The following is a 15,872-nucleotide window of genomic DNA, read 5'->3' as shown; positions in this document are numbered from 1 at the left end:
GAAATGAGAACTTTTTAAATTTTTAAAAAAATATTTGACTTCTATTACAATAAGAAAATAATATGTAATATATTTTTATTATAAAATTAGTAACATATAATAAATAAAATTTAAAAATATTTAAAATTTTTTGACAAATTTAAAGTAAAAAATATTCTTCACCCTAATAACAAATAACCAGATCACTTAGAACAAATAAATAAATAAATAACCACATCACAAAAGCCAATATTATGTCGTGATAGGTAAGAGTTATTTTTGCTGTTGATTCAAACTATGATATCATCATTTTCTCTTCATTAATTTTCACCAAACATAGGCAAATTCTTCTCTACTCTCTACCTCCTACGAGTGTCCCTATTAACATATGCTCTCAGTGATGGAGATTGAGTGAGAGCATCAGGAGCAATATTCTTGTTCTGCATTCTCCTTCTTGCTACATAACCTCTGACCCAAGGAGTGACATCCTCATTCACCTTAATCATCACAAAGAAGATGATGCGGTACACGAGAATCATGCTGAAGATCACGCCTAGGTCGATCCACTTCGACCGGTTCACATTGATTTGGAAAACGTTCTCCAGGATGTATTCGCCCGGTATTTTGGGAAGGTCAGGCGATTGGTTGTCGAATAGCAAGCCCCTCAGATCATTTTGGTATTGTCCCTGAAAATAAGTTCATTGTTTTCGTCCTCAAATTGAACCATAGAAGCACCACAAATTCATTTAATTATGATCAACTAACAATGATTTGTACTAATGCTAGGTAGTTGTACCTGTAGTGACCAAAAATGGAAACTTATATATGACATTGGATAGCGCCAAAATGGCTTTGGGATATCATGTGGGAGCCTAAAGAAGCCAGAGACTAACATGAATATACCCTGATATTTAAAAAATTAAAGAAAACAGGAAGAAATATTATTAGTAACATTAACAATATGCCAAAACTTATAGTGTTGTTACACACAACACTCAAATATTTATAAGTGACGTAAAATAAAAGAGTATGAATAGGAGAACGCAGTGTAAATTAAGAGGAAAACTAAGATTACAAAACAATGAAATACAGTGTTGGAATTTTGTAATGAAAAGAAAAAAGAGCATTGTTTTGGATTTACCGAGCGAGAAAATATAGAGAATCAACTTTTAATTAGCCAACATTAGTCAACTTTAAAGTTTACATTTATAATTTAAATAAACTAAATAATTTTAAAATAGTTAGCTGATATGAGACCGCAAAAAAGATGGATCCTTAATATTACTCTTTAGAGTATATATACCTGAATCCCTGCTCCAGTTATGATACCCATGAGGAAGTTGGGGACAACACTAGCAATGGCCATCATTAAGCTTTCTACCACCATAACGCTAGCAAAAAGGCACAAGACAAAGAACACATAATGTGAAAAGCCGGGATGCAGGCGAACCATGAAGTAACAAATGGTAGCGGAGAGAAAGGTGATTAGCATCAGGAATGGCATAGCGGATAATGTGTTGCTGATCACAAATGCTGTCACGCCATAGTGGCCATTAAGCCTCTCCCTTTGGAAAACCTGCAATTAAAAGCACACAGATAATGATCACTCACTCATATTAAGGCATTAGGATATCATAGGGAAGAAATGGAATTAAATTGAATTAATTAATTACCTTCATGTCTTCAACAAACGACGGGAATCCACCAATTGACATGAAGGTTACAAAACCAAACACAAAAGATGCACATGAGCCCCTTGCCTGTGCCCCAAACAACATACAAAACGCATCAACCAAAAATAACAGATCAAAGAAAATGGAGCGTATGACTCACAAATACTAAATGACAATAATCATGCTAGGATACACAAAAAATCAATTACCAAATCAGTCATCTTTATAAAATATATATTGAAAAATACAGGTTGAAAATAAGTTAAACAACACTTGTATCATGATGGTTGATTTTTGACGTGCATATAACATTTTTGAAACGCAAATACCAGAATTGAGTCGTAGCTTGTGCCGATGTTCAAATAAATGGTTCCAATGCAGATAGTGACCACAATGTAGATTACAAGCCTAAGCCAGTAGTAACCAAAATCTCTTGACATGTTAATCAACGAGCGCTTGGTTAAAGTGTATGACTGCATGAAGAAACTAGCCTGACTTCCTCCGGCATCGAGCACGGTCCCCTTCTGAACCACATATTATGTATAGTTAGAGAATGCAAAGTTTGATGAATTTCAACTACATATCTTGAATCACAGAAACTATAACTTACAACTTTGGATATGTCGTCCACTTTCTGTATTGCAGCATAAGAATCCTGAGAAGTTCGGTAGTACTCATTGAGAGTTCTGATAGCTTCAGCAGTAGTTATCTTATCAAGGGGATCATCACTTGCCTCAAACTGATTGTTCACATTTGTTAATGCATAAAATAAAAGTATGTACAAATAACACGTCTCATTTAAAGAAAATTATTATGATGAGTTTTATAATAAGAAAAATTAAAGGTAACACAAAAGGTGAAAGATCTGATGAGTGCCTCTAAATGAAATGGAGATTTGGAGCAGTTCAAAAATGCTATATCCATACTAAAAATTAGTCATCAAATTAATTATTGTTTAACTTATCTTTCATATGTATATTGTATCTCAATATATATTTATAAGAATAGCTAATTTGTTGATTGATTTTTTGTGTACACTTAATATAGATGATAAAAAATTTTATTCCAAAAATATATCTTTATGATATATATATATATATATATATATATATATATATATATATATATATATATATATATAAAGTACTTTGTTATTCTTAAAACTTTTTGACAAGAGATGAGATATCAAACTATTTATCATCCTGATTTTATTATTATACACATTTAACTAATTAAAAAAAAACGTATTAAAAGGTACTTTCAGTATCTTTTAGTCTACCAATCCTATGGTGTAAATAAAGTGAATGAATACCCTAAGTTTCATGGAGCCTTTAAGAGTGGCCTTGACTTTGTCAAAGTCAGAATTGATGCACCTAAGGAAGTGATCTGATGGGTTCCTCAAAGCAGGGCATGGAAATCCAGCTTGTGCAAAGAACTGCAGATATACTTATTTTATTATTATTATTATTAGCAAAAAACTTATTAGGAAAAAAAAGAGTTAAAAATACAAGAGTGGATACTGAGGCAGAGCTTAAGTTTATTGCCTCGTATGCTGCAGAAGCGTGGCCAAAATAGACAGTTTTACCCCCAGAAAGCAAGTACAATTGATCAAATAGTTCGAAAACTTCACTGCTAGGTTGATGAATAGAAGCTATCACGGTTCTTCCATCCCTTGCCAAGGCACGTAATGTTTGAGTCACAAAGAAAGCTGATGCACTGCCACAAAACACAAAATTCCCATTAAGGAAGCATGATTTGAACAATTGTATTTCATAATACATCAACTGGATCACGTAATGTTACTTACCTACAATATAAATACGAATCTGACACCTAATTAATCACTCACACGAAAGTAGGTAGAAACTATAAATGACTTATTTGACTGAAGACATTAAATTGTTTCTCCTTGAATTTGGAGGAATAGACCTTCCCTTAAGAAAGGTACACTTACCATGTATTAAATCAGTATTCACTAAAATATAATTCTAAACTGTCTATTTGATTAGACGGTTAAAATGAAGGTAAACTTTATCTATAAAATTCATATAATAAGCCAATTTTCTGTTGTCTTTTAATTTGGTATTGAACCGAACAAACTTACTTTTTAAAACATTTATTAGTTTTTGTATCTCTTAAATCAAATGTTGACTATTTAGTAATTTCTTTGACAAATTTAGAAACCCAATATTAGGCATGAAAACAAGCACAATTGGATCCCAACAAGAAGTAAAACCAAGGGTATGTGAACCTGTCAAGTCCACTTGTAGGTTCATCAAGGAAGAGCAATCTAGGCCTCATCAAGATCTCCAAGGCAATGCTAACCCTTCTCTTTTCTCCACCACTTATTCCTCGCAAGTGCCAGTTCCCAATCACAGTGTCTGCACAATCCTGAAGCCCCATTGCCACTATGGTGCTCTCAACAAGTGCTTCCTTATCCGACGGCGCCATCTTGGTCGGTAGCCGCAACTGAGCAGAGTATGAAATCGTCTCTCTCACTGTTAGTGTCCCAATCAAGTTGTCATCTTGTGTCACATAAGCCTGCATTTTAACCAAAATTATACCTTCATAACATTTCTTACACTATCTAGTTCAACTATACATTATCACATTACATCACTAAAAACTTACATATATTTATGATTGGAACCTCTGTGTAATGATACTTAACTAATTAATAATTTATAACAGCATGAAAATATAAAAGACAGTATAGACTCATATCAAACTCAGAATCTTAGTTTGTGGTTCATGCCACTGTTTAGGGATTCAGGGAGACTTTCTTAAGAGAGTTTTAAATTTATTACGTTTTAACTTGAGAAAATCCAAAGCTATGAAATTAGTTTCTATCAAACCAGACATGTACTCGTTCTGTTTCTCTATTTATCAATATGTCTAATTATAAGGAATAATAGTATCATATTTCAAATAACAAAAGAATGAAAAAATTACTACACAACTTTTATAAAAAAAAACAAGGATATATTTTATTTGCTTTTTTATTTCTATAATTTATAAAAGAATGAGAAAAAAAGTTTTCTATTGTTTTCTCCTATTTCTTTAGGAAATCTTCAAAACATAAACATAGAAAATGTAAAGCAAACAAATCACTTGGTGCAAGAATACTGAAGCAAAACAGCATCTTTTAACTTAGGCTTCCCTATTCAACTAAAGAAATAGTGAAACTACTTACAGCAGTGCCAAAAGAGAGATTGGCTTTGCGACCATTGAGAAGAACGGTTCCAGAGAGGAAGGCATTGGCGGCGAGGCGACCGGACAAGGCATCAAGAAGGGTAGATTTTCCAGAACCAGACGGCCCCATGAGAGCAGTGAAGGTCCCCGGCTCAGCGTAGCCAGTTAGACCTTCTAGAACATTCTGCGTCTCACCCGCCGTGCTGAGTGTGACAGTCACAGTTAAGTCCTTCCATGTCAGCCTGGCCGAGACGTCTCCAATGAGCTCTGTGTTTGTCTTTTCTCTCCAAAGAGTCTCACTCAGAGGGCTCAACCCTGGCCCCAAAGAACCCTTCTCACTTGATTCTATCTCCATAGCCGCATGCTTCATCATCCTAGCTACCTTGTATATATGTCTACTTCTAGTGTTCTGAAAGGGAAAAGGTTATGGATTGGCTGTGAAAAGACATGCAATGCAGTGATTTATAAATGGCAAATGAATGCGGAAATAGTACGACGGGGAATAATAATAATTGAGAAAAAGTGTGAATGGTGAAATGGGGAATGTGTGATGCATGAGATTTGTCATGTTTTTGACTAAGGTAAAGGATTATTATTCAAGGGAACCTTCTATGACATGCAAAAGGAGCCTATAGACTTTAGCCCGTGGCATGAATTAATGAATCAGGAAGAAGAAAAGGAGTATATACAATATATAATATGAGAATCGAGATTCTCACTTTTATTTTGATAATGTTTTTTTTTTTTTTCATTTATGCAAACGTATAAAGTAAAAAAGTCATGTATGATCATATATTGTAGAGTAGCATTATAAAAAATAAGCTTACCAATATTATTATGCTGTAATAATTGATTACTATGCATTGATGAGGAGGATGATGATGATGATGTAGTAGTAGTAGTAGTAGTTATTGATAAGGTCAAACTAGTTAATACTCCCCCTAGCCTGTACAACTGATCAGCTCATTCTTTTTAAAAATCTCATTTAATTCCCTCCAATCTGATTCTGAATAGATCAAGATGATGATGACCTTTATTTTGTGAGTTGGTGGGTGAAATTTATGGCTTTCAGCTTCGTGTTGGTAGATTCATTTAATGATATGATCTATCCATTATCCCCTTTTAAGTTTATGATGGAATATGTACTAGAAGTCTCTGATACGTGTAGTGAGATAGATCGAAGACTTGTGAGTCGAGGTGGTTGTCGGGTTGTCTGATTGGAACAATGGGGGTGATATCTGCAAAGACACTCCAACGTCTAAGTCAGAATGGATCTGAAAGGTATATGTATGAATTAGGATCGTGAACGTACCTGAGGGACCATTTAACTTCCTTTTATATAGCTCGAGATAGTTATCTTATCTTATCGATTAAGATAAAAGGAATATTTGATTTTGAACGTTAGTTAGGGATTATATGATCGGATTGGAGCGCGAAGGAGGTCAGGGCCCATCGCTGAAGGAGCTTTTGGTCTTCGTTGCGTAGCTTGGCGAGGAGTGCATCGTCCGGGTTCCTTGGTTGAAGTCAGGGTTTGGGGGGTACCTGGCCATTTCGTAGATGGGCAAGGAGCGCATCGTTCGGATTTCTCAGTCGAGGTCAGGGGTTCGGGAAACGCCTGGCCGTTTCTTGGTTGTCTGTTGCTTTTTATATCGGAGGTTTGTTCCCCCTAGGCGCCATGATGACATTTAATGTGAAGGGACTTTTTTTTTCTTTTTCCAAATTTGCCCTTGCCTTTTTGTGTTCCTTTCTGAAACGTTTTAGGTTTATTTTATATCTGTTTTCTTTCTATTTCCCTCCGCAACACCGTATCATCCTAAGTATTACCTCTAGCCGTAAAGCGAAGGATAACAAAGTGTCACAAAAGTTTTAAAGCTCGTACAATAACATATATATAGAAGAAAATAATAATACTAGAAACCCAATGAAAGGAATAAAGAATTGAAGACACGTGGAATAGAGATACAAAGCGCGAAGCGTTCACACACGATAACTAAAACGCGTTAGCACAAAAAGGACAAGGTAGAATATATATATATATATATATATATATATATATATATATATATATATATATATATATATATATATATATATATATAGTTTAGGCCGACTAGTTTAAACCTGATAAAACAGAGTTTCATAAAAAGCTTACTTCCTATCTCTCAAAGTTTAAAGCATATGCCTCTAAGGCAAAAAAGTTATATATATATATATATATATATATATATATAGGTGAGAGAAACTACATCAAAATAAACAGAATATAAAAGATAGAAGTGATCCTCCACTCCGTCACCATTCCGCAAATTCACCAAAGTGGGTTGCGACCTGCATCTGAAAAATAACAACATATGGTATGAGAACCAGAGGTTCTCAGTATGGTAACAGTGCCCAATAGATAAGATATAAGGTTCCAGGATGCCAAAAATAATTCTAAAACTTCACATCGATACAAGTATTCAAGCTTAAGGAATTATATAACTTAAACCATAAACAAGATAATTTGAAGGAATTTCTAACTAACACAAACACTGCTGTCCCACAGCCTTTGCCAGCCTAATCTCCATGCGATCCCCTCGCCACCGCCTACTGAGCTTCCTCAATCCCAGTAGAAAGCACAAGTAATGCAAACAAGTAAAGCACAAGTAAAGTACATATACAACAAGTAGAACAAATAGCAAGTAGGCATATGATTCATTTAGGTATAATAGAAGTTAGGCAAAGCAAACAAACATATAGAAGATGCATATGATGAATGCCTGTCTTATTGACTTGTGATATCAGTTGTCAGTCCATAAATGCCAACCCAACACATCCTTTCGGATGTAGCCTTTCTGCCACGCCAGGGATATAGTACCCTGCACACTATTGTGCACCCAGGGATATGGTGCCCTGCACACTGTAGACCCGTGGATATGGTGCCCAGCACATTTGCATGCTTCACACAAGGATATAGTGCCTGGCACACTCTTGCGCGCGGCATGGAAGGTTATGCGAGTGGGATACTACGTCAACCTTCATATCTCAATGTAAGAGGGATTAACCACCGTCTTTACATTGGCACCACGACCTCGACAAGCAAAATTAACTACCATAGTTGCTCGAGGCGCATAGTGACTTACCAACACAATAGATCATAATAATTTATTCCATGGATATAGTGTCCTACACACTATCACCCTAATGATATAGTACCTGGCACACTAGCAATATCCAACAAGTTCATCATTCCTTTCAAATTTTCCAGTTCATCAATAACCATCATCAACTCTCAAGTTCTCAAATTCATCACAAATATAGTACTCTGCCAATTTACCCAACGAGTGCATCCACAGTACTTTAGAAACCTAAGTCTCCATCTTCTAAACTCATAACAGAAAATTTCCAAATTAAATCACTAACTCATCTTTACTAGCCATAGGTTCTAATTACTAGCTAAGAGCCCTAAATAGAAGTTAAAGAAGTTTAGAAAGCTAAAGAACCCTTAAAAATGAAGAAAAATTATTTTTTAGCAAAACAGCAGTCATGCGTATGCATGCCCTGTCCCACGTACGCATGAGTTGAAATTTGGGCGTCCACGTATGTGGCACCCTGCTTGTGTACGCGAGATACCCCAGACAGAAGAGAATTCTTGTGTTGTGTGTTAAAAGCCGCGTACGCATTCTTTAAAAATACATGACTAGTGCATGGATTCCCACACTTCGCACAACTGAACCAGCAAGTGCACTGCGTCGTCCAAGTAAAACCTGAGTGAGTCAGGGTCCATCCCATGAGGATTGTGATTTGAAGCAAGCAATGGTTATCTTGTAGATCTTAGTAAGGCAGATATAAAAGTTGTTTGTTTGTTTGTACTATGACGATTCCTTCAAGGGATTAGGATGCATACTGATGAAAGATAGAATGTAGTGGCTTACGCTTTATGACAGCTAAAAACTCATGAAAGAAATTATTCGACGCATATTTTAGAATTGGCTACAGTGATTTTTGCTCTCAAGATATGGAGACACTACTTGTATGGTGCTCAATTTAAAGTTTCCTCTGATCATAAGAGTCTACAGTATATCTTTGATAAGAAGTACCTCAACATGAGGCAGCAAAAATAGATGGAGTTTTTGAAGGATTTTGAGTTTAAGCTAAGGTATCATCCTAGAAAAGCAAATGTAGTGGTGGATGCCCTAAGCAAGAAGAACTTGAGCATTACTTGGATGATGATAAATGAGAAAGAGTTGCTTACAGAGTTTGAAAACTTGAAATTGGCCATGATAGAGACTCCACATAGAGTTCATATGGCACAAATACATAATTGCACGTAACACCTGATTTCAAAGCTGTTATCTGGCCAGTGCAAGTGCAAGACTCGGAGATGTCAACTCTATTGGCATGAATGAAGACAGAGAAACCAGAAGATTTATACCAAGACAAAGATGGACTATGGAGATACAAGGATAGAATCTATGTATCCAATTATGAGAATTAAAAATAGAAGATCTTAACAGAAGTTCATCAAAATAGATTTTCTATGCATCCTAGAATAACCAAGATGTACCAAGACCTGAAGCAGATGATTTGGTGGCTGATTTTGATGAAGGATGTAGCTGCTTATGCTTCAAAGTGCATAACCTCTAAGAAGATAAACATGTAATATCAGAAATCTTCAAGAACCCTATAATCCCTGGACATCTTATACCCTTTTTCAGACTATTTTCTAGTTAAATTTAGTTAAAATTTAGTAAGTTTAATTATATTTTAGTGTTAAAATCCTATTTGGATGCTACTTTGAGTTATTTTGGTGTTTTTATTATTTCAGGTAAAATTTGAACAAATTTGGCAGAATTTTGTGTAAAAACAAAAGAAGAAAGTGGAGGTTGTCAAACCTGACCTCTTTTCATTCACGAGTATAACTTGAGTTACAAAAGTCCAATTGACGCGGTTTTAATGGCGTTAGAAATCCAACTTTCAGAGCTTTCTAAAAATATATAATAGTTTATACTTTTCTTCTAGAATCACTACCAAATATGGCACTAAACTCCGAGCCTGGTGTTTAGCTCCCAGAAAGGACAGAACCAATGCTAGTATTACGGGTCAACCTCACCCAAAAGAGCATCTTTAGCTAGATTTAGCTTTTAATTATTATTTTATCTTTTATTTTTTGTAATTTTTATTTACAAACAAAATCTTTTAGATTTAGAATTCAATATTTTATTTTAGTTTCAAATCAAAGTATGTTAGATATAAAAGGGAAAGGATTCAACCCTTAGGGCCAATGCTTCCCGGAGGGGGATCTTCTCTCTTCCTCACTTTTCAGAATCCTTGTTTTCTCTATAAGTCATGAGCCACTAAACCTCTTTGGTTAAGGTTAGGAGCTCTGTCTATTTCTGTGGATTAAGACTATTGTTCTTTTATGTTAATTTATGTATTAGTTTAATTTCAAGGATTACTTTTGTTCTTAATTTTATGAATCTAGGTAGAACGAGAGTATGAACCTTATTCTAGATGCGTTCTTGTGACCCTTGGGAGAGGTCTCTCACCTGAACACAGCTTGAAAGTAAATTCCTCCTAAATTGCTAATTACTTAAACTAATTTGGATATGTGACATATAATCCGTTTAGCTTTGGGTAATTAGGGTTTCTGTGGCCATAAATTAGATTTGAACTTAACCCTCTAATCGAAATCAAGTGACCAAGAGATTGGCGATTGATGAAGATTAGAGGAGACTAAATCACTAAGAGATGAGGGTTTGGTCAATTATAGTTTGTCATGAAATGAATCTTGCATGATTAAAATAATTGGTAAGAAAACTTAATCTGAAAAAGTAAACATCTCTGATACCTTAACTGTTTCTCTCACTAAATTTTACACCATTCTCATTACTTGCATTTTCTACTCTTTAATTTACTGTTTAATGCTTTTGAACCCCAAAACATCACTTTTTCTTGCCTAACTAAGTGAGTCATTCGACCATTATTGCTCAGTCCATCAATCCTCGTGGAATCGACCGTCACTCACCTAAGGTATTACTCAGATGACTGGTGCACTTGTCGATTCAGTTGTGAATATTCCAAAAATTCGCACCAGTAACCTGTAAGAAGAAAAATATGTAACATCAGAAAGCTTCAGGAACCCTAAAACCCCTGGAGATACCGCAGTGGAAGTGGGCAGAGATTATGATGGAGTTTGTCACTAGATTGCCAAGAACATCAGCTGGACACAATGCTATATGGGTGATTGTGGACAGATTAACAAAATCGGGACATTTTCTTCCAATTTAAGTTGATTATACTTTAGATAGGCTTTCATGGATATACATCCAGGAGATAGTAAGGTTGCATGGAGTACCTTCATTTATTGTCATAGACCAAGATCCAAGGTTTACTTCCAGATTTTGGGGAGCTTTTTAGAAAGCATTCAAAACAGAATTGCATATAAGTATGGTGTATCATTCTTAAACAGATGGACAATCAGAACAAAAAATCCAAACGTTAGAGGATATGCTAAGGTCCTGTGTAATGGAGCACCAAGGAAGTTGGGACAAATATCTACCATTGGTTGAATTTTCTTATGACAATAGTTATCAGTAGAGTATTAGAGTGGTACCGGATGAAGCTCTTTGCAGAAGGAGATGTCAGTTACTATTGTGCTGGTTTGATAGAGGGAAAACTCATGTTCTGGGTTCAGACTTGGTGTAAGAAATTACCAGTCAGATTAGAAAGATCTGTGAAAAGATTTAAACAGCTCAGAACTGACAAAAGAGTTATATCGATAATAGACGTAGACCCTTAGAGTTTAGTGAAGGTGACCATGTTTTCTTGAAATTAACCGCTACTGCCGAAGTAAATTGAGCCCTTAAGACCAAGAAACTTAACTCCCAATATGTAGAATCCTTCCAAATACATTGAAGAGTCAGTCTAGGAGCGTATCAAATAACCCTTCCCCTTACTTGTCAAACATTCACGATATTTTTTATATTTCACAACTTAAAAAATATAATTCTAACGAGAGCCATGTCTTACAATAGGAGACAATATAGTTACGAAATAACTTGACATACCAAGCATCATTCGTTAAGATTGTGGAAAAGAGTAACAAACAACTAAGAAGCAAGATAGTTCCTCCAATAAAGGTAGCATAGGGACAAAATGGGGAAGAAGAACACACGTGGAAGCTGGAGGATAAGATGAAAGCAAACTATTTGCATCTATTTAAAAGTAATTGAAATTTTGAGGGCAAAATTTTTTTTAAGGAGGATAGAGTATAACGGTCTAGTTTTCGGTGAATCAGGACTTTTTTTCTAAAGAAATGGAATTTTTTCAAAAATGCAGTGAAGCAGGCCTCTACTGCATAGGCATTGTATCATCAAGCAAGCACCTCAAGCAAGCAACTCTACTGAGCTAAGTAGGCACGTCGACTAAGCCGCAAAAAGTTGAGTTTTTGATCCATTTTGGCTATGAATTTTGAAATTCTGATCTCTGTGGTTAGACTCAGTTTGATGAGCCAGACCCGAACCTCGAGAGAAAAAATAATAATATATTATTATTATTATATTATTATTTTACCCGCTTTAGTTAAACTAAAGATAAGTTTGATAATATTATAACCGGGCCCAAAATCTACCGACGTGGACTAATGCCGACACTCACGGATGAGCTTATCTATGCTAACGCTTCATCATAGATCTTTTATCTCTGAGATAATCATGTTACTAGTATCATTTATACTAGTAGCTCATATATTTACTGTAGGAGTGTAATTACTTGTGATCTAATGCATCTAGTTTTATTAATTATCTCTTTAATGCTATTTTATCATTAAATTTGGTGACTAAGCACCTTATAACTCCCATGGCCAGCCAAGTGACCAGCCACCTCCACCTTCATTTTGCTTCTTGAATTTTTAAGTTTGAGAGAGAAAAAGCAAGAAACTTCCATGATTCGACCATTCACTTCCATAACTCAAATAAAAAATCTAAACTGATTAAAATATTCCTCTCTTCCTCTTCTTCACTCTCATAACAGATTTCATATGGTAAGCTTGAGTGTTTTTCTTGCAAACTTTCATGGAGGTTCAGCTATGGTAAAACCACGGAGAAACTTAATGTTTTTGATGTTCTTGCTTAAGAACTCTTATCTAGGAACCTTGTAGAGCAAGAAATCATCATTTTTAGCTTGAGGAATGTGAGAAAATCAAAACTAAATCATATCTTCTAAAAAACCCTAACATCAAAGCAAACTAAAATATAGACATAATAATTTCAAAAATTAATATTAAATTTGTGTCTTCTAATAGACTTAAATAATACTGTTGGGCCTCTTACTATCCTGACTTAGCCTAATAAATCTTATGAGTTGCCGTCATTTTAGCACTACTATTTTTTAGACGAACTCTTAGTCTCCTTAGTGTTCGAGACTAGCATGGTATAATTCTTCTATTATTGAGATAATTGAATGTGACAAGATTACCATTCTATCCTTTATCTCTAAAATATCCTCCTGAATACGTATCATGAATAATCTAAAATTAATAGATTGCTTCCTGAACATGAAATATTTAAAATGAAAAAGGAAGAGAAAATTGAAGACATGTTCGAAAGATATTCAAAAATTATCAATGGTCTAAAGTTGCTTTGAAGAAAATTTTTCAAAAAAAAAATGTGTTGATAAAATTCTTAGAAGTCTCACTCCCAAGTGGAATGCGAAAGTAAGCGCAATAAAAGAAGAACAGAATTATAGAAACTTACCTATGATCAACTAAGAGGAAATCTCTTAACTTATGAGATGGTTATCCTCAACTCACAAGGAGAAGAAAGCAAGAAGAAAAGCTTGGCTCTTAATGAAGAGATTGAAGATGGAGACCAAGAGCTTGCATTTTTATTAAAAAGGTTTAATAAGCTCGATCAGAGGAAAAGTTTCAACTTCAAAGGAAAAGTAAAGAACCAAAATACTTTAAATGTGGTGGAAACCAAATTATCCAAAACTCAAAAAAGGTAACAAGGAGAAAAAGTTTAAGAAGAAGCAAAGATCTTATATATCATGAAAAAATGATGATGACTTATCCACCTCTTTCAATGGAGACGAAGTATCCAACCTTTTCCTTATGGCAGACGAATAAAAGGTACATGATCCAACTCTTATACAAATGAATTACAAGAAGAATATAGGACGTGTTCTGTATGGGCAATTTTCACATTCTAACCCTTAAGAACCCAATTCCACTTGGGTACCTAAAGAAAATTTTAAATTATTTTGTTAGGTACTGGTGCACGAAATTGCAATCACACTTTTGCAACTCTGCACAACTGACCAGCAAGTGCACTGGGTCGTTGATGAGCGGATAATTTATACGCTTTTTGGCATTATTTTTACATAGTTTTTAGTATGTTTTAGTTACTTTTTATAATATTTTTATTAGTTTTTATGCAAAAATCACATTTTTGAACTTTACTATGAGTTTCTGTATTTTTCTGTAATTTCAAGTATTTTCTGGCTGAAATTGAGGAACCAGAGCAAAAGTCTGATTCAGAGGCTGAGAAAGGACTGCAGATGCTGTTGGATTCTGACCCTCCTGCACTCGAAGTAGATTTTCTGCAGCTATAGAAGCCCAATTGGCGCGATATTAATTGTGTTGGAAAGTAGACATCTTGGGCTTTCCAGAAATGTATAATAGTCCATACTTTGCCCGAGATTTGATGGCCCAAACTAGCGTCCAAACGCCCACCAGAGACCCTTTTCTGACGTAAAACGCCGGAACTGGCACCAGAACTAGAGTTAAATGCCCAAACTGGCATCCAAGCTGGAGTTTAACTCCAGAAAAGACTTATGTACGTGTAAAGCTCAATGCTCAACCCAAGCACACACCAAGTGGGCCCCGAACGTGGATTTCTGCACTATCTGCACTTAGTTACTTATTTTCTGTAATCCCTAGTAACTAGTTTAGTATAAATAGAACTTTTTCCTATTGTATTCGCATCTTATGCCATTTTCATATTTGGGAGGCTGGCCATTCGGCCATGCCTAGACCTTTTTCTTATGTATTTTCCTACGGTGGAGTTTCTACACCTCATAGATTAAGGTACGGAGCTCTGCTGTTCTTCATGAATTAATGCAAGTACTATTATTTCTCTTCCAATTCAAGCTTACTTCTTCTCCAAGATATACTCTCGTACTTAATTCAGTTAAGTCAGAATGAAGGGATGACTCGTGACAATCACCCACTATCTTCGTTACGTGCTTAGCCAAGATCCGCGTGCCTGACAACCACAAGCGGTCTATATGATGTTCAACGTAGTCATTGGACGACAGCCGGAGTATAGTCTCTTGGGTCTCTGATCCACGGACCGAGTCTGTGAGGTTAGAACCTTCGTGGTATAGGCTAGAACCAATTGGCAGTATTTCTGAGATCTGGAAAGTCTAAACCTTGTCTGTGGTATTCCGAGTAAGATCTGGGATGGGATAACTGTGACAAACTTCAAACTCGTGAATGTTGGGTGTAGTGACAGTGAGCAAAAGGATAGAGATATCCTATTCCAACACAAGTGAGAACCGACAGATGATTAGCCGTGCGGTAGCTGTGCCTGGTATTTTTCATCCGAGACGAGAAATCTGGTAGTTGATTAGCCGTACAGAGCCGTAGCCTGGACCATTTTCACTGAGAGGATCATACAGCTTGCGATGGAAGGGAGCACACATGAATGGATGAAGACAATAGAAAAGCAGAGGTTCTGAAGCAACAAAGCATCTTCAAACGCCTACCTGAAATTCCCACCAATGAATTACATAAGTATCTTTATTTTATTTTATGTTTTATTTATCCTTTAATTATCAAAACCTCATAACCATTTGAATCCGCCTGACTAAGATTTACAGGATGACCATAGCTTGCTTCAAGCCGGCAATCTCCGTGGGATCGACCTTTACTCGCGTAAGGTTTTATTACTTGGACGACTGGTACGCTTGTGTCAGAATAGGATCTCTCTATCCTTTTGCACATTGTCGGAATAGCTCCTCACCTTAATCTATGAGGTTTAGAAACTC

General features: G+C 35.6%; 1 protein-coding gene across 1 annotated transcript; it reads right to left on the bottom strand.

Moving 5' to 3' along the window:
• Positions 1–338: 338 nt before the first annotated feature.
• On the bottom strand, positions 339–5,199 carry LOC130949810 (ABC transporter G family member 11-like). Its single transcript, XM_057878435.1, has 10 exons — positions 4,846–5,199; positions 3,904–4,193; positions 3,197–3,368; positions 2,965–3,087; positions 2,263–2,391; positions 1,982–2,176; positions 1,653–1,739; positions 1,283–1,555; positions 776–883; positions 339–665 (listed from the first exon to the last, which is right to left on the bottom strand). Exons 1-10 carry the CDS (start codon positions 5,197–5,199, stop codon positions 339–341), a joined length of 2,058 nt encoding a protein of 685 aa, XP_057734418.1.
• Between the last annotated feature and the right edge of the window lie 10,673 nt (positions 5,200–15,872).

This window comes from Arachis stenosperma, chromosome 9 (genome assembly GCF_014773155.1).
Source record: "Arachis stenosperma cultivar V10309 chromosome 9, arast.V10309.gnm1.PFL2, whole genome shotgun sequence".
NCBI classification, from domain to species: domain Eukaryota; kingdom Viridiplantae; phylum Streptophyta; class Magnoliopsida; order Fabales; family Fabaceae; genus Arachis; species Arachis stenosperma.
This window is presented reverse-complemented; position numbering and strand designations above follow the sequence as displayed.